This window comes from Podarcis melisellensis, assembly GCF_964234715.1.
Source record: "Podarcis melisellensis genome assembly, chromosome: 16".
Taxonomy (NCBI): Eukaryota; Metazoa; Chordata; class Lepidosauria; order Squamata; family Lacertidae; genus Podarcis; species Podarcis melisellensis.
In genome coordinates, this window is record NC_138533.1 from 24,610,719 (window position 1) to 24,633,726 (window position 23,008).

Here is a 23,008-nt window from a genome sequence, read left to right on the forward strand (position 1 = left end):
AGTGCTCACAGAGAAGCGCTAAGTCAATTAGAAAACCATTCAGAGGTAATTGAGCCAGCTCGGGGGAAGATATTTCTCCCCCTAATCAGATTGCCCACCTCTTCTGTTCCCAGAGCAAATCCCAACACATTATAGGCTCTCCTCAACCCCATTAAGGAGAGAACAGCAGCCGACAATAATTCTCCGGTTCCCTCCGCTTCCCCCCCCCCAGCAAATATAAAAAATTCAGTATCTTTGTGGGGGGGGGGAGAGTGTGATGTTATTCCAGAGGCAGCAAGTGGGCATTGCAAGACCCCTGGAAAAGCAGCAGCTTTCTGGGAACAAATTTCAGAAGAGGGGGAGAGTCCTTTTGGGCTTGGGGTCCTGCTTGCGAGTTTCATTTTTTAAACTATTTTTATCGAAAGTTTTCAACATGAGACAATAAAAACCAAGCAACTATTAAAAAAGGAATATAACCCCCCCTCCTCTCAACTGCATCATATCCTTTATCCATAGTCATGCCTGGGATCTCAAATGCCTTGGCTCTCGAACAAATTGGCTCCTGAACGATCGAAACCCAGAAGTGAGTGTTCCAGTTTTTGAATGATTTTCAGAAGCTGAACATCCGGCACGGCTTCCAATTTGGCTGCAGGACACTCCTTGGTTTTTGAACGGTTCCGGGAGTTGAACCGACTCCTGGAATGCATTCTGTTCGAGAACCAAGATACAACTGACGACAGAAAAGTAGACCTTCTCAGATCTCACCTGGGAGTTTCTTTCTATCCTGTCGCTCAAACACAGAGCCCACCTGTCTGAGCTTTCTTTGCATGTCCTCATCAATCCAAAACAGAGGACTGTTAAAATTAAATATACAAAAGAAGTCATGCAGAAAAAGAGAGAAATAAAAGATACAGAAGAGAGGGAGAGAAAGGAAAGAGAGGGAGAAAGATACTTCCACCTCTCTATCTTCCAATTATATATATTACAATTACTCAAATTATTTAGTCCATACACTCCAGGGTAGTTCCTTGTTGCCCATAATACCCAGTTTTTCTCCTAAATGGCATTTTCTCAAATTTTTCATCCTAGGCCTCCAGAAAATCACTTTTGTCACTCAGCCAGCCCAATATAACTTTTCTTGCCATAATGGGCACCTGGTTGGCCATTGTGAGAATGGGATGCTGGACCAGATGGAGCACTGGCCTGATCCAGCAGAGCTCTCCTTATCTCCTGAAGGCGATGGAAACATACTTGGCGGACTTTTCCCCTTGAGGAAGAAGTCCCTTGGCATCCTCTCCGCAGGTACCCAAAAGGAGACTGCGGGCGAAGATTTTTCCCTCCACACCGAGTAAACTTTACCCATCGCAGCATTTTTGGCATCCTTCCATCTCCTTCCCAAGGACAGGGGGAAAGAGAAAAAGAGAGAGTCAGGCAGATAAAAAAGACTGGCACTAATTGAATCAGTCAGCTTTTGCAGTCTAATTAGTTTCCAGAATTCTTTGGAGAATTCTCAGGTTGCTCAGACTTTTTGAAGGGAATGTTTACTGATTCAGCTGTTTTTTGTATATATAGCATCGTATTTTTTGCTCTATAAGACGCACCAGACCACAAGACACACCTAGTTTTTGGAGGAGGAAAACAAGAAAAAAATATATTCTGAATCTCAGAAGCCAGAACAGCAAGAGGGATCGCTGCGCAGTGAAAGCAGCAATCCCTCTTGCTGTTCTAGCTTCTGGGATAGCTATGCAGCCTGCATTCGCTCCATAAGATGCACACACATTTACCCTTACTTTTTAGGAGGAAAAAAGTGAGTCTTATAGAGCAAAAAATACGGTATATAAAAAAGGTCAGAGGTGGGGGCCCCTCCAGAGCCACTCCCAGGTGTGCTCCTGGGTTTCCTGTAATGGTCACGCCCCCTGCTGCATATCACAGGTATGGGGAAAGGGAGGCTTCATTGAGAGATCAAAGCCACAGGGCATGGCAGCAGTGGAGAATTGAGTATTATTATTTTATCTGATGAAATTAAATGAAGCTTTGGCCCTCCAGATCCCGAACTACATTTCCCATCAGCTCTGGCTAGCATGGTTGAAGGCCAGGGATGACAGCCTTCAGCTGCATTTTTAGTTTAGAGCAGTGGTTCCCAACCATTTTTCAAGCCATGCCCCACCTAAGCATCTCTCAAATCCTGATATCCTCCCCCCACCTGTGACATATAATTCTTATATTTCAAAAAGTGAACTCCTATCCATGTAGAGGAAGCCTAAAAGGCCATTAACTGTTAATAACTCATTCTCAAATTGCCCCCCTGTGGGGCATGTGCCCCACATAGGGAACCACTGGTTTAGAGAAAAGGCAAGAGGTGACATGGTAGCAGTTTATAAAATGATGCACGGCAGGGAACAACTCTTCTTCCTCTCTCACAATGCTAGAGCTCGAGGACATCCATGTTTTTTCCAGGACAGATACAAGTACTTCTTCATTCACGCAACTATGGAACTCACTTCCACAGGAGGCAGGGATGGCAACGAACCTAAATGGCTTTCATAAATGACAAATTCATGGGGAAGAGGGCCATGGACTGCTACTAGTCATGACGGTTATGCTCTGCTTCTATGGTTGTAGGCAGAGGTGCACTTGTAGACGGTGCTGGAAACCGCAGGAGGGGAGAATTGCTCTTTTGCTCAAATCCTGCTTGTGGGTTTCCTACAGGCATCTGGTTGGCCAATGTGAGAACAGGATGCTGGACTAGATGAGCCACTGGCCTGATCCTGCAGGCAGGCTCTCACGTGCAAACAAGAGGTGTGTGGGTGGCTCCATACTTGATTAGAACTACAGGGCTGGGAGATGCTTAAAAGTCTTGCCCGCTCTACTTCCCCAGGTCAGAATTGCCCCCCAGGATGCGGACTAGATGGGCCTTTGCAAATATCCAGCAGCCAGGCTCTCCTTAGGTGCTTCAATGTCCACTGGACAACCAGGTCTGCCTAGAATCCTGTGTTATCTCCCTATTAAAGGACTCCTTTAACAACCTTGATCAACGGCTGACAAGCAGCGGCTCCATGATGCTCTTTTGTCTGCTTGCAACTAAATGCCAAAGCTTCGCTTATACTCACTGCAGAACAACGACAGGTACAGCCACTGCCTTTCCAACCACAGCAGGAGAGTAGTGAGAGCAGGATTGAGAGTGTGTGTCTGTAGGACTAGGCATCTAGCATATTAGCAATTAACAACGTGGAAAAAGGGTTTATTTACAGCATTAAAAACACACACACACAAACACAGAATAAAATTGGGGCAAAAAAAAGAGAGAGTTCCGTGATTCAAGGCTTTTTTCAGTATCTTGCACTCCCAAATCCTAGCAAAAGGAGATGAAAGAAGCAGCAAGTTAGCTAGCCTATTTGTTGCGGCCTCTTCACTTGCTCATGGGTCTTGGTTTCAGAAGATGGTACCCTCCTCCCCATTCGCTCGCCAGAAGGCATTGCCTGCTTCCCCGCAGCATGCAACAAATGTCAAGTCTCCGAATATTTTTGTCTCAGGGCGAAGCTGAACCTGCAGCCTGGCCAGGAGAATAGTCTAGGTCCCAGGACCCCATGGCAGGTGTGTGGGGGCTCTGACTCTGGGGTGCAGGTGTGCACCAGCCTGTCCACAGCGGCAGCATCCTCATCTTACAAGAGAAGCTGAGGGTTCATCTGAAGCAGCCATTTAATATTCTCCAGCAGGTAGCCCATGTTGTAGTGCCGGGCGATGCTTTGAAAGACCTTCAGCTGTTCCAAGAAGGCCTGTGAAAGTAAGAGAAGAAGAGGCAATGAGGGGAAGTTTCAATAGGATGGATCTGCTTGAGGCAAGGTAAAAGGTAAAGGACCCCTGGACGGTTAAATCCAGTCAAATGCAACTATGGGGTTGCGGTGCTCATCTCGCTTTCAGGCCGAGGGAGCTGGCATTTGTCCACAGACAGCTTTCTGGGTCATGTGGCCAGCATGACTAAACCACTTCTGGCACAATGGGACACTGTGATGGAAACCAGAGCGCATGGAAATGCCGTTTACCTTCCCGCCACAGTGGTACCTATTTATCTACTTGCACTGCTCTGCTTTTGAACTGCTATGTTGGCAGGAGCTGGGACAGAGCAACGGGAGCTCACCAGTTGCAGGGATTCGAACAGCCAACCTTCCGATCGGCAAGCCCAAGAGGCTCAGTGGTTTAGACCACAGTGTCATGGTAGAGGAAGGGACATAGCTTAGTGGGTGGGCACCTGCCTTGCATGCAGAAGGTCGCTGGTTCAATCCCCAGCATCTCCTTGCAGGGCCAGGAATATCCCCTCTTTCTGAAACCCTGGAGGGCTGCTACCAGTCAGTGCAGACAATCTTGAGCTAGATGGACCAATAAACTGACGGTGTATATGGCAGCTTCCTGTTTCTGGGAGGAGAACAGCCACATCCAAGGGAAGGGGACTGTGATGGTTTGAGGAACAGGGTGGAGAAGGGCAGGTCAACCAACACGTACCTTGGTGGGCAGCAGGAGGTCGAAATCTCCAGCGCAGCTGCAGTACACAGGCATGTGGGTGTCTTTGATGCCTTTGCACTTGAGGCACACCTGAAACACAAGCGGTGCATGGGATAAGGCCGTGTCTGCCTGCCTGGTTCACATGCTGCCCCTGCCGCACCTTGCAGTGTTTGAGCCCTCCTTGCTGGGGAGCAGCCTCAACTTCTCCTCCAGGGCAGAACCACAAAGCCAAAAAGGACCAGGAGGCCCCTGCCTGCACACAGAGTGCCAGAAAGCAGAAACAGCACCCCCCCATCCCGGTTTGGTGGGTCCAGATCATGGAATCACAGAGTTGGAAGGGAGCCACAGGGCCTTCTAGTTTAACTCCCTGCAATGTGCAGGATGTTGCAAAGGGCAGGATGAGATAAGGGGCGCACAGGAAGTGCTTGCAAAACTGCAGGTGTGAAACTGCATGACTGAACGCTTCCCCCGTATACTAGGGAGGTGTGTGTATGTGCATTGCCTGTCTAGGTCAGCCTCTCCCAGCTTCGTGTCCTCTAGATCATAGAATTGCAAGATTGAAGTTACCCCCACAAAGATCATCTACCCCCTGCAATGCAGGAATTGTGGCTAAAGAATTCCTGACAGATGTCCATGTTTTGGACCATGGCAGCCACCAGTGGAATTTGTAGTCCAAAGCATTTGGAGAGCACCAGGTTGGGGAAGGCTGGCGTCCGTGTGTGTGTGTGTGCGCGCGAACACATACACACACACACACACACACACACACACACGCACACTTTTCTTTAAGATCTACTAGTTCTCAATATGGAAATTGCACAGAGAAAACTTCTCCAGCACCCACCAAGCTTCAGCAGACCAGTCTCATTAAATGCCTGGCCCCTGGTCTAGCTTGTGTTTCAGCGCTATCCAGGGCCAGGAATCAAGGGGGCATGGGGAGGTCGCAGGCGCTCCCACTGTGGTTGAGGAGCCGAGTGGGGCTCCACAGGCAAGCTGGGAATTGCCTCTCGTCTCTCCTTACCAGATCTTGCAGGGTGAAGGCCATCAGCTTCTTCTGCAGGGCTTCCACCAGGGCCATCTCAATGGCATCTGAGTCGTACTGGGCCTGGCAGTTGGAGCAGGCCCAGGTAGGAAGCACAGAGCCATCCTGGGAGGAAAAGGGGAGAAAGAGAGCGATGACTGTGAGAGGGCTCCAAGTTGGGCAGGTTGAGCAGGAAGCTGCATGCAAGAAGTGTGTGGCCACAGGCAGGGGGACGTTACTCCAGCCAGTATAACTTCCTGTTCCACTGGTCTGAAGTGTCCTCCCCCTGCATGTGACCTGGGAGATGGGCATGGCTCTGGCCGACTCTACAAAAGAGCCAAGTCACACAGCCATTTTCTCAGTCCTGAAGTTCATCTCCATACTGCTGTTGTCTTGTTCTATCTTTTGCTGCCATGCTGCTCTCCTGCAGCCATTTTGTTCTCTTAATGTAATTTTGCTGTCTGCTGGCTCAGCCAGCAGCACATGAGTTCAGTGTCCATATGAGATGAGCTCACAGATTATTATGTAACTACTAAGTAAAACCTGCCTTCCAGGGATCAAATCATGAACTGAAATGTGAGTAAACTCAGTGGCATAGCGTGGGGGGTGTAGGGGGGGCCGGCCACACCGGGCGCAACATCTGGGGGTTAGGGGGCGCAAATCCACGGGTTAGGCGGCGCAAATCCATGGGTTAGGGGGAGCAAATTACTTGCCTTGCCCCGGGTGCTGACAACCCACGCTACGCCACTGAGTAAACTTCTTGTTATTTTAAAGGAAAGACTCTTGTGTCTTTATTCTTTTAAGAGGGATCAAAAGGGGACACCAGGAATAATCCATCCGGGCAAGACAGATTGGATTACTTAACTAAAGAGATTCAAACGAATATGCAAACTACCTTCCTGCTATATTGAGGGGAATCTGTTCTGCTATATCACTCACTAGCGTGAGTGAAGGAAGGATAATACTTATTCAATATACCCCTTTTCTACTATCCTTAACATTCCCACAAGAAGGTTCTGGGTTCAACCAGCCACCCCAAAATCCAGGTAACAGCTGGAACACAAGGCTTTTGATATATAATAATTTAATAATAATAATTTATTATTATACCCTGCCCATCCAGCTGGGTTTCCCCAGCCACTCTGGGCAGCTTCCAATAGATTAAAAGAAGAATAAAACATCAAACATGAAAAACTTCCCTAAACAGGGCTGCCTTCAGAAGTCTTCTAAAAGTCAGATAGTTGTTTATTTCCTTGACATTTGATGGGAGGGCGTTCCACAGGGTGGGCGCCACCACCGGAGGGGGACCTCAGGCTGAACGATGGAGGTGGAGACACTCCTTCAGGTATACTGGGCCAAGGCTGTTTAGGGCTTTAAAGGTCAACACCGTGAATTGTGCTTGGAAACGTCCTGGGAGCCAATGTAGGTCTTTCAGGACCAGTGTTATATGGTCTCGGCGGCCACTCCCAGTCACCAGTGTAGCTGCTGCATTCTGGATTAGTTGTAGTTTCCGGGTTACCTTCAAAGGTAGCCCCACGTAGAGCGCATTGCAGTAGTTCAAGTAGGAGATAACTACAGCATGCACCATTCTGGTGAGACAGTCCGTGGGCAGGTAAGGTCTTAGCCGGCGTACCAGATGGAGCTGGTAGACAGCTGCCCTGGACACAGAAATGACCTGCACCTCTATGGACAGCTGTGAGTCCAAAGTGACTCCCAGGCTGTGCACCTGGTCCTTCAGGGGCACAGTTACCCCATTCAGGACCAGGGAGTCCTCCACACCCACCCACCCCATGTCCCCCCAAAACAGTACTTCTGTCTTGTCAGGATTCATCCTCAGATAGCCACTGCCACCCAGAGCAGACATTATGGGAATGGAAGGATAAACAGCCTGAACAAAAGCAGAGAGGGGAGGCTGCATATTCTTCTATCACCTGTTCTCTAAACTAAAAAGCACTGCTTTGGAGTCAATCGACGATCATGACTTAGCTGGTACCTGAGAGAGGGCCGGGTCCTTGCAGAGGTCCAGGTCTCGGCAGAAGTTGCAGTTCCTGCAGATCATCTCTGGGATGACGTAAGAGCGACAGGGGTCCCGGAACTGGGCCTCTTCTGAGAACTCCCCCACTTCAATCAGGCGGAGCAGGTCCCGTTTCAGCTTGCTCACCTGGTTGGCGATGTTCGTGTCCAAAGACAATACCTTTGGGGGTGGGATGGCAGAAGAGAAACAGGAGATGAGCCAACCGGGCTCTTACAGAGTGAGGTGGGAGGGGGCAGGAGAGAGAACAAGGCCCCATTGTGAGATCACAGTACATCCGCCGCTGACATGGTTGCAGCTGTCTCTCCCTTCTGCCTACAGAGATGCTCACCTTGCAGACGTACTTCACAAACTCCAGCGCTGGATTGTTGAGCATCAGGTGGGAGCCGGGCAGAGTGGGGAACATCTCAGAGGGCTCTGTGGTCCGTCGGGAACCGGTCACTTTCTTCTTCACCTTCTGGGTGATGGTGAAGAAGCTCTGAGTGAGCTCGTTGGTGACATACTCCTGAGAGAAGGTGATCATGCCTGAGGGGGCGGGAGAGAGGAAGATGTATCTGAAAATGTGATGCAGCTCAGCCAGCAAAGAAAACACCATATTTTCCCATGTATAAGATGCCCCCATGTATAAGACAACCCTTATTCTTTTTAACCCGAAATTAAGTTGCTTAGCTTTTATTGGGGGTGGGGGTCACTTCCGCCAATCGCTCACCTGCCTGCCTGCCGCTGCCGATCGCACACCTTGCCACAGCCGTCAATTGGCTACCCGCTTGCTTCCACTAACAGCCCACCCGCCCTTTGCCAGCCCAGTTGCAGCAGCCAATCGCACGCAGGCCTTGCTCAGCCACCAATCTCCTGCTTGCTGATGCCATTAATCCTTTATTTGTAAATATTTTTTATTAATTTTCAATTAAAGACATTCCAGTTAATAATAAATCAAATTGGTTTTAGAATAGCTTTGGAAGTGGATATAGGCTGTAGGGTTAGAAGTAGAAGATAGTGTATTTTAAAATAGTATTATTTGTAAGGGATAATATGTGAAGATTATAATGGTAAAATTAAGTGTGATTAAAAAAAATGGTTAAAAATTATGATATATGTAAACTGCTAAAGATGAGGTAAATTGAAAATCAGATGGGGGGACTTGGGGAAGCTCACCTAACAATGTTTAGAAAAAAATAAGGATAAGACAAGAATTTGTTTGTATTGTTTGTTTTTCTGTTTGTGTTGTTTATTAGTGTTATAAAATGAGTTTTTTTTGAAAAAAATAATAAATCAAATTGAATCTTGCCACATTAAAACATAAACAACAAAACCAATTATACAGTCCAAATTATACATTTTTTGGGGGGGAGAGGCTGCTGCCATTAACCTGCATTTTATCTGTGTATAAGATGACACCCAATTTTTGCCTATATATATATATATATATATATATACACACACATAAGCAAAAGAGCCCTATTTCACGGGTGGGGAAACCAAGACCAGGCCATAGGGACCTGCCTACCCCTTCAGGAAATTGTCCCTTTGTTTCAAATTGTGCATGTGGGTTTTTATAGTTCCCTGCATGCACAAAACAGGAAGAAGCGACTTGCCTAGCAGTCATAATTAAAAATACTTCCAACATTTACAGAACATTGTTCAAAGCCCTACCTATAAGGGTTTGGTTGGTCAGCAGAGGGAAATGGGAATTGGCCTAAGGTTACCTCCATCTTGATTAATTCACGGTGGAGGCCAGATTTGAGCCAGAGACTCCCCAGGACTGGGCTATCTCACCCAAGGGTGCAAGTCCAGGGAGGGAGGTGGCTGGGTACTCACCAGGCATGACACCTGCCTCTCCCACAGGCTCCTGGGAGACCTGGCTGCTTGCTCGCCTCTTGACGGGGGTGCTCCCAGGAGCACTCCGACGCATCTCTTCCTTCATGCTGTGGTAGACGGCAACGATGTATGCTGGGGAAATGGCAATGCAGTCATGAGAGGACAAGCAGAGACACGATTGTCTCAAACTCTGCTTGCAGGGACCTCTCTGGCTCCTCCCAGCCCCACCTGCTCCACCTCTGTTTGTGGAAAAAATGGCGGGCACCTGAAGGGTGCATAACCCCCCCGCAAGCAACTGCTTTCCCCTAAGCAAGGCCTTCTTGGGAGCCACGGCAGGAGCCTCCAGCTGTTTTTGGACTACAATTCCCATCATCCCTGATCACTGGTCCTGCAAGCTAAGGATGATGGGAGTTGTAGTCCAAAAAAACCAACAAACCACAGCTGGAGACGCAAGTTTGGGAAACCCTGTCATAGTGGTTAGAGTGTCCTGGAAGAGGACCTGGAAAAACACAACCCAGGTCACTGGGTGATCCAGTTACTGCCTCTCAGCATCACCACGACCTCGCAGGGTTGTTGTGGGGGATAAACGAGGGGGAGAACTATGTATGTTGCCTTGAGTTCCTTGGATGGAAAGGTGGGAAATTATGCAATAAATAAGCAAGCTTGCAAGTCATAGGGGAAACAGGCAGTAAATGGGATCTGAGCAGACGCTGGGATGGTTGCAGAACTTGAGGGAGGAGAGGGGCTCTCAGCGCTAGAAGCGAAACCTTTGTCCTCCCCCCCAGGTAGGATTCAGCTTCAATCACTGGGGCAAACCTAGAAGCTCCTCCTCACCAGACACGATCATGAGGAAGTAATTCTGGCAGGAGGCTGCTTGGGGCAGGTACTGCATGATGTTCCAATTGTTCTCCAGCAGTTCTTCCACGCCATTGTCCTCTTCAGCCCCTTCTTCCTTCTCCTCTTCTTCTTCCTCCTCCTCCTCCCCTTCACTGCCTTCGACGGAGACTGCCCTTTTACCACTGGTCCCCTGCAAGGAGGGGACGGAAGACAAGATGCCGACAGTCTGGCAAATGCCCCCTTCCCACTCGGTTTCTGGTCCTGGGGCACGGAACCCTTTCTCAGGCCAAGGGCCGCATTTGTTTATGGGAAACCTGTCGGGGGCCACATGGAAGTGGTGGGCGGAGCGAGAGGCAAAAGTGGGCGGAGCAAGACTTTTTAAAAAAACAAAAAACATTTGTATGGTAGGCTAGTACCTCCCTGTCCTCTATCCAGAAAAGGAAGGGCAATGTTAGAGTTCAAGGACATATTCCAGCCCGGGGGGGGGGGGGGAAATGGAGAGGGGTGTGTGGCTGGGGAAGAGCCCCAAGAGCCAAACAGAGAGGCTTGTAAGGCCATATTGGGCCCTTGGGCCAGGGGTTCCCCACCCCACCCCTGACCTCCTGCAGCCAGGAGATCCCAGGGGATCAAATACAGTGGTAACTCAGTTTTCGAGTGTCTCGGAAGCCGAACGTTTTGGTTTCCAAATGCCAAAAACCCGGAAGTAATTGTTTCCGTTTTTGAATGTGCCTTGGAAGTTGAATGGTTTTCGCCACTGAAACTGAAATTCTCCCTTTGCGCTTTGGTTGTTGAACGTTTTGGAAGTCAGATGGTCTTCCGGGACGGATTACGTCTGACAACCGAGGTACCACTGTACTCTCCAAATGCGCCTTCCTTGCTGGTTTTCTTACCTCCCCGTAGTGGATCTGGGACGGCACTTTGCCCTTGATCCCGCCGTAATTCGCTGGGTCCATCCACAGCAAGAACTCCCAGCAGCGCGAGAAAGAAATGGTCAAAGAGTGGAAGATTTCTCTCGAATGGATGCTGGAAGAGGAAGGAGGGTGAGCCATGCAGAATCTCTCAGGGAGGCAGAGAGAGCGCTCCCTCCGCGGCCCCAGATGGAGCCGTCAGGAGAACAGCCACAACGTGATTATGAGAAAAGCTCAGCCACCAACTCCCTTGACCAGAAGCAAGTCCGTTGTGTAGCACCCATGGCCCTGAAGGGACACAAGGCTACAAGGAGCATGGGCTGGCAAGTCTGGGGTGCCTTTATCACCCTCCCCATATTAAAAGAGAACTGGCATGGTGCAGTGGTTAGAGAGTTGGACTAGGAGCTGGGAGAACCAAGTTTAAATCCCCATGAAGCTCCCTCAGCCTAACCTACCTCAAAGGGTTGTTGTGAGGGCAAAAGGAGGAGGAACAGAACTACTACCATTTTTTATGTGCTGTAAGCTGCCCAGAGTGGCTGGGGAAAGCCAGCCAGATGGGTGGGGTATAAAGAATAAAATGATGATGATGTATACCTGCTTGCGCTTCTTTGAGGAGAGGCGGGGTAAAAGTACAACCAAACAGGAATAAAATGAAAAAGGTCAGTCTCCTTTCATGGTGGCTAACAAGCAGAAACCAATAAGGAACGGAAGAAGGAACTTAATGGAGTGAAGGAGACGAAGGGGAGATTTAGACTAAAAGCCAAAAGGCATGTCTGAACACAGGGTCCTTCCCAGGCATTTGAACATCAAAAGGGAGGGGGGCCAGGTGGACACGTGAAGGGGTTCTAGAAGCACCTGTTGGTGATGTACTCCACGTAGGCCAGGGCATCCTCAATGCGCCGCTTCTTGGTGCATAGGATGATGCGGTTGAAATTGGCGTAAACCACCGAGGAGCCGAGGCGCTTGAACTCTGCCACTAACCTGGGAGAAAAGAGAGAGTGGAAGGTGAAAAGAAAAGAAAAGAAAAGAAAAGAGAAAAGGGGTAGCTGATGTTGCAGTTCTGGATGGATCTCTCCTGGTATGCCCCACAGAGGAACCTACGGTCTTCAAATAAAAACACCTTGAAGGTCCCAAGCCACAGAGAGGTTAGGCTGGCCTCAACCAGAGCCAGGGCTTTTTCGGCTGCGGCTCCAACCTGGTGGAACGCTCTGTCACAAGAGACAAGGGCCCTCCAGGACTTGACATCTTTCCGCAGGGCCTGCAAGACAGAGCTGTTCCACCTGGCCTTTGGTCAGGGCGCAGCCTGACTCCCTCCTTTGGCAATCTTTACAAAACTTTAGTTTATGGTTGCCATCAATTTTGATTTTAATTCATTTTTATAATGTTTTATAATGTTGTACTGTTTTAATGTTGTTAGCCGCCCTGAGCCCGGCTTCGGCTGGGGAGGGCGGGATATAAATAAAACTTATTATTATTATTATTATTATTATTATTATTATTATTATTATTATTATTATCTATGCTATGTACAAGTGGCGACCCGGGACAAAAATGTGACATGCGTGTCTCTGACCCCCAAAAGGAATGTGGATCTGATACAAGGTTCCAGCCCTCCATAGGAAAGCGGGATCTTGTGGGCTTGCTCAGTAGAAAATTTAGGAGGCAAAAAGTCACCAGCCCCAAATCAGGTGGGCTTTTTTGGGGTGTGTGTGTGTGTGAGGCTATATACCAGGGGTCCTGAGTCTGGAGAAAGGAAAGGATACCCCCCCCCTCCTTCCTGAAACCGGGATACAGGGAAGGGAGTTTTTAACCTCATTATGCACCACCTCCCACAAACCTAACCCTCCTATTTAGGACTTGAGCAGCCAATTCTCTGCCCACCACCCTGCTCTCTCTATAATTTTTTTGTTGGGGGGGGGAGGTTGTAAAAAAAAATAATCCATCAGTTTGAGGTTCACCCAAACATGCTGATATTAACCTGTGTGTTTAACTTAAGAAAGATGTACTGATGGTTATTATATATTTCATGAGAGTTGATGGTGGTTTTCATTTATTATTATTTCTTTTTCCATTCTTAAAAAATGTATTTATGGTCCTTCTATTTTCCCTTCCCTCCTCTTTGTTAAATTTGCGCATAATTGTATGATACATAAAATATGTTTTTAAAGAAAAGAAATTTGCACATCAGAAAGTTCGTAATGATAAAAAGGGATTGCTGAGCGTGGCAGAGAGGCACCACCTAGTGGGCTAGTCCAGGATTACAGAAGCAAATAAGTTTTTGGATGTTTTTCACACCACCAGAAATCAACCAGCATTGCTTGGGAATTCATAGAAACATTTTTTGGGGGAACATTTCCGTCTGCCATCGTGATTCTGAATGGCACCTGAAGCAATACATCCGTACATCAAAACTCTCTCTTCAATCCCAGGAAGAGATTGCACCAAATTGGGTGGTGAATATCTTCAGGTGTCTAAATCACTGCAATTCAGAATGGTTTGGGTCCACCGCCTTGATTCAAAATGGCACCTGATGGGTGTCCAACCACAGCCAAAAAAAAATCTCCTCCAAATTTGTGCCAAATTTGGCAATGGTATCTCAAGAGGAGGGACAGGGGTGGCGCTGTGGGTTAAACCACAGAGCCTAGGGCTTGCCGATCAGAAGGTTGGTGGTTCGAATCCCCGCGACGGGGTGAGCTCCTGTTGCTCGGTCCCTGCTCCTGCCAACCTAGCAATTCGAAAGCACGTCAAAGTGCAAGTAGATAAATAGGTACAGCTCTGGCGGGAAGGTAAACGGCATTTTTGTGCGCTGCTCTGGTTCGCCAGAAGCGGCTTAGTCATGCTGGCCAAATGACCCAGAAGCTGTACACCGGCTCCCATGGCCAATAAAGCTAGATAAGTGCTGCAACCCCAGAGTCGGTCACAACTGGACCTAATGGTCAGGGGTCCCTTTACCTTTTTATCTCAAGAGGCATCTGAATGCGAAGAGGAGAGAGGAACAAACCACTCCCCAAAAGGTACAATAGGCAAGTTGGCTGTCTATATTTTTTATAAACACACACACAAGAAAAAGAGAGATATGGACTCACTGGAGGAAGAGCTTCTTCATCATGCTGTGCAACATGCGGTGCAAGGCAGGATCGTAGAGCAGCGAAGTCGGGGAGCGCAGCCAGCGGTAGAAGTGAATCACCTGGTTGTCGGCGTAGATGTTGTGGTACTGCGTGATCTCCTTCACCCAGCCAACCACCACGCTCTTCAAGACCCTGTGAGCGAGCAGAAAGGTGGAAGCTGGCCAGTAGATCTACAGAGCTGCAACTAGAAATCCCACAAATCCAAGCAATTTTTCTTCTGACACCATTGCTGCTTTTCACCGCACTGTCTGCCTGTTCTATTTTCCCCCGATGAGAAGTATGCAAAACTGAAAAGGTAGTTGGTTTTTTCCTCCTCCCTCCCAAACCCTTTTTCCTTTTGTGCTGTAACTTATCAAATTGGAAGTCTGAGGGTCCCTTTAAAAAAACCCACACCTTTCCTTTTAAGCTACAGTGGTACCTTGGTTCTCGAACTTAATCTATTCTGGGAGTCGGTTTGACTCCCAAAACCAAAATCCAAGGTGTGGCTTCCAATTGGCTGCAGGAGCTTCCTGCAGTCTAGCGGAAGCCGTGCTGGATGTTCGGCTTCCGAAAAACGTTCGCAAACTGAAACACTTACTCCCAGGTTTGCGGCGTTTAGGAGCCAAAATGTACGAGTACCAAGTCGTTTGAGAACCAAGGCAGAACTGTATTTGTAAGCAGTTCTAGGAGGCTTTTACGGCTGAAGAACAGGATTTTCCATTTTTAAAAAAAATCTATAATCTCCCAATCCTATGGCAGTCTGGAGGACCAGTGGGGTGGGATCCCTCACATATTCCACCACTGGGGATGACCGGCTTGTGGGGGAGAGGGCAGGATTCCCTGCAAAGCCAAGCCACGGGCCAGACCTGAATGTGTTGGAGCAGAGGGCTGTTTCGTCGTAGCTGGCCAGGGTGCTGGTTGCCTGGTTCCCCGTGACCATGTCCTCCAGTGACGCCGGCTGGATCACGTCAAAGCTGATGCACATACTGGAGGCCCCCTCCATGTCGTTGACGTGATGCGACTGCAGGACGGTGTTCACTGCCAGGCTTTGGATGTCGAGCTCCACGCAGACTGCAGTGAAAAGAGTGAAACTGGGTCCTGGGTTCAAGAGCAGGAAAGCCCAGTGCTGCATCGCAAACCCTGACCAAAAGGAACGTCTCTCTCACCATCCCAAGGGGAAAGGCTTGCTATGAATGAAGATTGCTGACTACTAGAAACTAGAAAGGAAGCTAATAATAATAATAATAATAATAATAATAATAATAATAATAATAATAATTTACTTATACCCTGCCCATCTGGCTGGGTTTCCCCAGCCACTCTGGGCGGCTTCCAAGAGGAGATTAAAAATAAATTAAAACATCAGTCATTAAAAAACTTCCCTAAACAGGGCTGCCTTCAGATGTCTTCTAAATGTCATATACAGTGGTACCTCGGGTTAAGTACTTAATTTGTTCCGGAAGTCTGTTCTTAACCTGAAGACCACTTTAGCTAATGGGGCCTCCTGCTGCCGCCGCACCGCTGGAGCACGATTTCTGTTCTCATCCTGAAGCATAGTTCTTAACTCGAGGTACTATTTCTGGGTTAGCAGAGTGTGTAACCTGAAGCATATGTAACCCGAGGTACTACTGTAGTTGTTTATTCTTTTGACATCTGATGGTAGGGCATTCCACAGGGCAGGCGCCACTACCGAGAAGGCCCTCTGCCTGGTTTCCTGTAACCTCACTTCTCGCAGTGAGGGAACTGCCAGAAGGCCCTCAGCACTGGACCTCAGTGTCTGGGCTGGATGATGGGGGTGGAGACGCTCCTTCAGGAATACAGGATGGCATACTGTCATTTGGGAGATGGCGCTTACTGAGAAACCCGACGTGAAAACTTCAAGCGACCAGAGTCCATGAAAAAGAAAACTTTCATGGTGAACTGGTTGCCGTGCACTCAACATATGAACAATGACTCTGCAGGACAAATTGGACCTGCCACGTTTATGGTAACGCCTTCCTTAATGCTCGTATTAGCAACCCTCAGAGACTCGCTAGGTCATCTTCTAATATTCTGTTTGAATATTTGAACACCCATGGAGCAGAGAACTGCAGACCCCTTTCCTGTTGCTCACCTGTGGAATAGCAGCCCGGGTTATTGATCTCGACAGAGACCCTCTCGTCGAACTCCATGACCAGACGGCTGTCGTCTGCCTCCTTGCCCCCCAGGTCCGGGCGGGAGGTGGGAGAGAGCCACAGGAGGTGGTTGTGGCGGTGGAGGTGGCGGGAGAAGAAGAGGTCCGTGCCAAAGGTGGAGATGTCGTCAGGGAGGTTCCCGATGGGGATGTGGTAGTACCTGGGCAGAAGAGAGGGGTGGAACGGGGAGAAGACGACCTTCAGAACATCAGCCAGAAGCAGGATTGGATCTGCAGAAACAGACTAACTGCCTTAACCTGGGCTTTTGTTTGGAATTCGGCATACTGATTCATCCACCGCCGCCACTACGGCTTGCACGTCTCACCCTACCCTTCTAACTTAACCAGTGCTCCCCCCCCCCCCCGGAAAAATAGGTGCCAGTCCTCACCATGAAGTTTTTACAGGAAATGCCAGACTTTTTAAACAACAAAAAAAGAGGTGCTGGTACTGTGTGCCCTGGAGTACCCCATAAAAAAAACACTAAACTTAACTATGAAAGTTAAGAGATCAAGAAAAGGTAGATTTAATGCAGGAGTGGAAACCTTTTGTTGAATATTTAAAGAACTACTGTACATATGCTAGAATGTACTTAGGATTTGTTTTTGTTTTCTTAAGTTTTTATTTATACTTCTCAAATTTATACTTTTCATTAATTTTACAATCATGTTAACATTTCAAAGTTTGACTCCCTTCCCTCTCTTTCTGAGTTTCCTTAAATTTATTTTTTAATATCTTCTGCGTATCCAAATTCATTTAATTTGCCCATTTAATTATTTACTTTAAATATAAACTCTTATGAAACTGCAGGTTATTACAACAATCCTGTCGATGTTTTTATCTGTTTGCAATTTATCTGTAAACATTCAATAAACCGTTTCCATTCATTTGTAAAAAGTTTGTTATCTTGATTTCTTATAAAATGCACGTAGGACTTGAATGAAGAACAGCTGTTGACTATAATGTGGAAAAGGCAAGGCACAGAATATCTACAATATGCAGCAAATTTAGAAATTACGGGGGCAACCATAGAGGGGAAGTCAAATGAGAAATGGTATTTGGAAGTTTGCACCATCTTGTAAACTTCTGGAATTTAGAAATAAAATATAAAAGAAAAACAAGACCCTTGCCGTTTCCCAAAACCCGTGTGTCTGTGCCGCTCCCTTCCCCACCTGCTCATCTCAAAGGCCTGAGAAAGGCAGGTGTCCAAGCTGAGGTAGCGCCGGATCATGTGCCGCGCAGCATGGCGCTGCCAGTCCAGGATGCTGTAGTTGACGTCGTCGGCCACCTGGACGGGAACCAGCGGGAACTCCTCCAAGACGGGCATCCCTCCGACCAGCCTCTTCAAGTCCCAGTTGGACTGCACGGCAACGAGGGTGGGTCCCCGGCGCTCGTCCTGGGACAGAGGGAGGGAGAGAGACAGCAGGTGAATGAGAAGGACGATGGTGTAAGGTAGGACGGTGCCCTCAAGGGATGCGGGCAGGGGCTTTCCCAAGAGCTGGCAGCAGGGTGGATAAAAACCAATGATTTTTTAAAAAAACAAAAAAAAAAATCAAGAAAATTGGAATTTTTTTTAATTCAAATCGGATTTTTAGAATAAAATGCTTTTGGAGGAAAAATCTTTCTAAAGATAGTTTTCTATTTAAGTTGCTGCATTTTTCCATGTATAAAACAACCTTTTTTCTGAATTTTTTTGAGGGTCATCATACACGGGTTAATATGCTGAGGGCTGGTGCTGTGGCGGTAGCAGGGAAATGTTGGAAATGAGATTGTTTACCCACTCTTCCTGGCTTAGGAAGAGTATTTGGTGAGAGCCAGTATGTGGTGTATTACGGCACCAGTTCCGTCAGCCAAAGCGGGGGATTGTTGAAAAGCAGCTCAGCGAACTTACAAAAGAAGCTCAACAACTGTTGAGGGCTCCCAAAAATAAGCATTGTCTTATACATGGGGCCATGTTATACCCGGGAAAATATGGTACAATACAGACCAAAGGCTATTCATCAGGAAAAAAGGATTTGTTTTAAGTTTTTCATATGTGCTAAAACTCAGTCTAAGCTTTTTTTTTTTAAAAAAACCCACACCAGCTAACAAACATGGATATATATGGTATCATGTTATTGTTTTAGTTAATTAAATGGTTTAAATTGTTATTAAGGAAATGGTTTTTTTTTCTCCCAATAAAGTACAGCAGAAAAGTTGCCCAAATAGAAACACAGTTAACTTATTAAACCTCACAATAATTTCATAATTATCGGTCTATGTATTTTGAATAGTATAACCAAGTCAGTGATTTTTGCTATAACTGTAAAAGCTACTCTGAAAATTTATTATTCCAAAAATGAAACCTTCATCTGGTTGTAAATATTAAGATTATAACCAGCAAGAATGAGTCTTTATGTAAAAAAAAAAGATTTAAATCAAGTCTTACTGACCAGTGATTTAAATCGTGATTTAAATCAATTTGATTGAAATCGAATCCACCCTGGCTGGCAGCGAGCAGGGCTAGCTTTAGGGTGCCCACACTGAGTGCCATGCTGCGGGGGGCACCACAACAGTGCTGGAGAACGGAGCGCAAGAGGCGGGCACTGAATTTTAGCGCTGCTGGAATTGGGAGAGCCCGAAGCCTGCCACTGCTGGGGGCCTCAGGGTTGGCCAAAGAACGGAGGCAAGCGCTGGATTTCCCTGCTGTTACCTTGTAGCCCAGCAGGAGGCGCTGGATGGCCCTGCAGACGGTCTTGAGGTCTGTCTCCGCTCGCACCTCGAAGGCGTGCTTGTTGGGCGGAAGGAGCTCCTCGCCCACCTTCGCCACCATGGCGCTGTGCTCCGCCGAGTACATGTTGTTGAGGTTGGGCATCTGGTTGCTCCGCACCTGGAGCCGAGGGGAGAGAAGGATGCTGGAGACACAGCTGCAGGTAAAGATCTGGCTCCGTGAAACCATCTGGATGAAAGGACCCTCAGGCGGGGAAGCCGAGGAATCTGTAGCTGCCAACTGGGCTTCTAAAACCGCAGAACCCGATACCCATAGAACCCTGATTTCCCCTTTTTTAAAAAATAAATATTTTTTTACTCATTTTTGCCTTCAAAATTATCATCACAGTTAAATCATATACACATAGGATTCTCTGAATCCCCGGACTTCCCTCCATTGTTATTCTTTTCCAGCTGCATCTTATAATGTTCTCTATATTTTCTTAATACAGTCAAACCTCGGTTGTCGAACATAATCCATTCTGGAAGCCCGTTCGGCTTCCAAAATGTTCGACAACCAAAGCGCGGCTTCTGATTGGTTGCAGGAGCTTCCTGCACTCAAGCAGAAGCCGCGTCGGACGTTTGGCTTCCGAAAAACGTTCAAAAACCAGAACATTTACTTCAGGTTACGTATTCCGCTAACCCAGAAATAGCGCTTCAGGTTAAGAACTTTGCTTCAGGTTGAGAACAGAAATCGTGTTCTGGTGTTGCGGCAGCAGCGGGAGGCCCCATTAGCTAAAGTGGTGCTTCAGGTTAAGAACAGTTTCAGGTTAAGAACGGACCTCCAGAACGAATTAAGCACTTAACCCGAGGTACCACTGTAAATGAAAGGACAATATTTCAACGAGTGTCAGCAAGCCCCACCCCCCTGGCCTCCGACCTTACCGTGTCAAGCACAAAAACAGACGCCTTCCGCTGAGATGGGATGAAGAGGCCAAAGAGCGCCTTGTTGCCTTGGGAGTTGTGGTACAGGTAGATGTGCCGGATGCTACCTAAACAGACATGGAACAGAGCCTTGTGTCAGAGAGCAGGAACTGCCTTCCCAGTTCTTGCCAGCCACCCGAGTATTGGGGATGAGTCTTCTTACCTGGCTCCAGGTAGCTGAACTGGGCCAAGGAGCGCATCTCGAGGTGCTCCAGGTTGAAGGTTTCAGCCTCCCGGCCAGTGAGGTGCCTCACCAAGTTCCTGTTGACCATGCACACGCAGCCCAGGCGGATCAGGGCCCGCAGAAGTAATGGGATCTGGGCAGGGAGGAGAAGAGGAACCAGAGGTTACACCAGGGGTGAGAAGGACTGGCAAATCTTCTGGCAGGGTAGGATCTACTGGTAGATCTCCGGGTATGATCTGAAGTTGACTGGCAAGGGTATCTGGCCCCAGAGCTTTTTTTCTGGAGGCACTCAAGGGTATACAGTACCCTTTTATTCTTCTTCTTTTTTCTAGAAGGAAAGCGCTGTCTGGTTCCCTTTGGTTTTTAAAAACCCGCAGTGCGAGAACTGAAGTTACAGGAAACCAGGGTGGATAAAAATCAATGTTGTTTTTTTAAAAAAAATATATCCAAAAAAAGCATTTTTAAATTTTTTTAATTGGATTTATTTAAATTGGATTTAACCATAGTGAACTACCCAGAGCAAGATGCTCCATGCTACTGCCTCAGAGGTTTCAAAAGGAAAGCCAAGCAGGATGCTGAATGCAGTAGGTTTCACCTGCCCAGGTAGAGGATTTTGAAACGAGAAGCCTGAAAAGACCCATTTATGGAAGGCAAGTGAAGGGAAAGCATAAATGACACAGATGGTAGTATTTTCAAATCAACCTCAAGTCTCAAAAGAAAGAAAAAGGGGTTCTAGCCAATTCTACTCTGAGTATACCCTCCAAATATACTGTATTACATGCCCTTCACTCTAAGGTCTCAGGGCAGGTCACATTAAAACACAAAAAACCACTTAAAACAATTATAATCACAGGAATAAGGCCGGTCTTATAAATATACACCTCAAGTGTCCACTGTCTCCATTGAGTCTACTCGGAGTTGGACTAGCATGGGGTGCAACCTAGGTCTCCCCTTTCCCCGCATTAGACCAGAAAAAGGGAGTCAGTTACCTGGGTCTCGTACACCCCCTCTATATCTGGAGCAGAGAGGCTGGCGTTGATTTCGTTGATGTGCTCCTGGTACATTTCCTCGGGCACAGAGTACTCATAGAGGTTGTAAACCAAGTTGGAGCGAGGAAGGATCCTGTTTACCTGCCGAGATGATAACAAGGACTCAGGTGAGACCCCCCCTCAAGTCTATCTGTACCTGTTTTTACCATGTGGGGCACAGATGAGTGGGTGGGTGGGCACAACCACACTCTCCTTTCCTTGTCATAGTAGTTCTGGGTCAACTGGCAACTCTGCCCCAGAATTGTAGACATCTTTCACTGGCTTCAAACGAAAATCCTTTCGCTTTTGGACTAACCTGCCCTGAGTTGCCAAAAAAGTCATTTGCAGTCAATCTACAGCATACAAAGGCATTATAACTCTTGAATACTTCCATGTTGTTTATTTCATACGTTTATATATTGTCTTTCCTCCAGTGAGCACAAGGTGACGTACATGATTCTTCCCCTCCCCGTTTCATCCACAAAACAGCCCTGTGAGGTAGGCTAGCCTGAGAGACAGTGACTGGCTCACGGTCACCCAGTGAGCTTCAGGGAGTGGCTTCGGATAACCCAGTCAGATGGGCAGGATACAATAATAATAAAAAAATAAAATAATAATAATAATTTTGGCTGAGTGAGGACTTAAACCCTGGTCTCTCAAGCAGCTAGTCTGACACCCTAACCACGACACCATACAGACCCTCATTTTGTCCAACATACAAATCTTCATACTGAGCATTTTGAGTAAAACCTGGTTTTACACTCGTTCTAAAAGGGAGGGAAAAAAATATTTCACAGTTCTTCTTGCCTTCTGGTATTCCACATTTCTCTCTCTGAAAAAACGAAGTTTTCAGTGTAAAAGGAAAAATAGGATGAATATTGATCCAGAGCAGATTCCAATGTATAGTTAGCAGAGTAAAAACTTAAACAGGATTCCCCCAAAATAGACCAGAGGCTCCGTCAGAGCTTTACTGCTACTGAAGGCAAATGAGCAAAATGGTCAGAAATCCAATGCATTCAGGATTGGCACTGTCATAAGAAATCCAGTTGCAGCAGACTTAACTTTAACTTATAAGAAGTCACCACACCAGAAGGAAATAGATAGAAAGAGAAAGTGAATCTCAGGCTCCTTCTGGCTTTACTTTTATAGTCAGCATGACTTTGACAGAAAGGATAAGAGAACTACTGTAGTTTAAACCAGCTGTACTCAGCTTCTCTGAAGGTATAACCCAAACACCACAAACCTTCTGCTTGACTCTTTCACACAGAGCAGCTTCCAGAAGCCTCTTGAATTAAGTAGAATAGGAGAGATCTCTACACATCAGATCAATACTTTCTGCACTAAGAAATGCAAACTGACATGAATACTCTACTTTTCAAATCACTTGCGGCAAACAGGAGGTTACCGCAATACATTTACTGCTCCACCAAGGGACTCACTCCACGCACCTTCCGATATGCAGTGCTCTCTTCAGGTTTAGGGACGCGCTGGTTGACGTAGAAAACACGAGGGACATTCAGCTTGAGGCAGTGCAGGTCACTTCCAATGACGGCCCACAGCTTGAAGAGGCCTGGCTGGCTGGTCTCGGCGATCTGGGGGAAGAGAGATCACGTCAAGGTGGGCTTGCAAAGGCAGAGGGAGGCATGGAAGCTACCTGGACTACGCGGAGGCCGGAAGCACAACCCAGGGGGCAGCCCTTGATCTCATCTGGCATGGGGGGGAGGCTTGGAAGCTGAGAAGAGGTGAGAAAA

General features: G+C 47.4%; 1 protein-coding gene across 1 annotated transcript in view; it reads right to left on the reverse strand.

The window, feature by feature from the left end:
- Positions 1–3,199: 3,199 nt before the first annotated feature.
- Positions 3,200–23,008, reverse strand: part of POLE (DNA polymerase epsilon, catalytic subunit) — an 81,349-nt gene continuing 61,540 nt past the window's right edge. Inside the window, exons 34-51 of the mRNA XM_081892187.1 lie at positions 22,706–22,849; positions 21,219–21,359; positions 20,209–20,362; positions 20,007–20,113; positions 19,066–19,242; positions 17,546–17,769; positions 16,316–16,536; positions 15,069–15,273; positions 14,182–14,355; positions 11,951–12,076; positions 11,078–11,210; positions 10,185–10,377; positions 9,351–9,482; positions 7,864–8,057; positions 7,494–7,694; positions 5,501–5,626; positions 4,480–4,569; positions 3,200–3,755 (exon numbers count right to left, since the gene is read on the reverse strand). Of these exons, the coding sequence (XP_081748313.1) occupies positions 3,642–3,755; positions 4,480–4,569; positions 5,501–5,626; positions 7,494–7,694; positions 7,864–8,057; positions 9,351–9,482; positions 10,185–10,377; positions 11,078–11,210; positions 11,951–12,076; positions 14,182–14,355; positions 15,069–15,273; positions 16,316–16,536; positions 17,546–17,769; positions 19,066–19,242; positions 20,007–20,113; positions 20,209–20,362; positions 21,219–21,359; positions 22,706–22,849 (2,856 nt within the window). The 3' untranslated portion in view covers positions 3,200–3,641. The remainder of the gene's footprint in view (positions 3,756–4,479; positions 4,570–5,500; positions 5,627–7,493; positions 7,695–7,863; positions 8,058–9,350; positions 9,483–10,184; positions 10,378–11,077; positions 11,211–11,950; positions 12,077–14,181; positions 14,356–15,068; positions 15,274–16,315; positions 16,537–17,545; positions 17,770–19,065; positions 19,243–20,006; positions 20,114–20,208; positions 20,363–21,218; positions 21,360–22,705; positions 22,850–23,008) is intronic.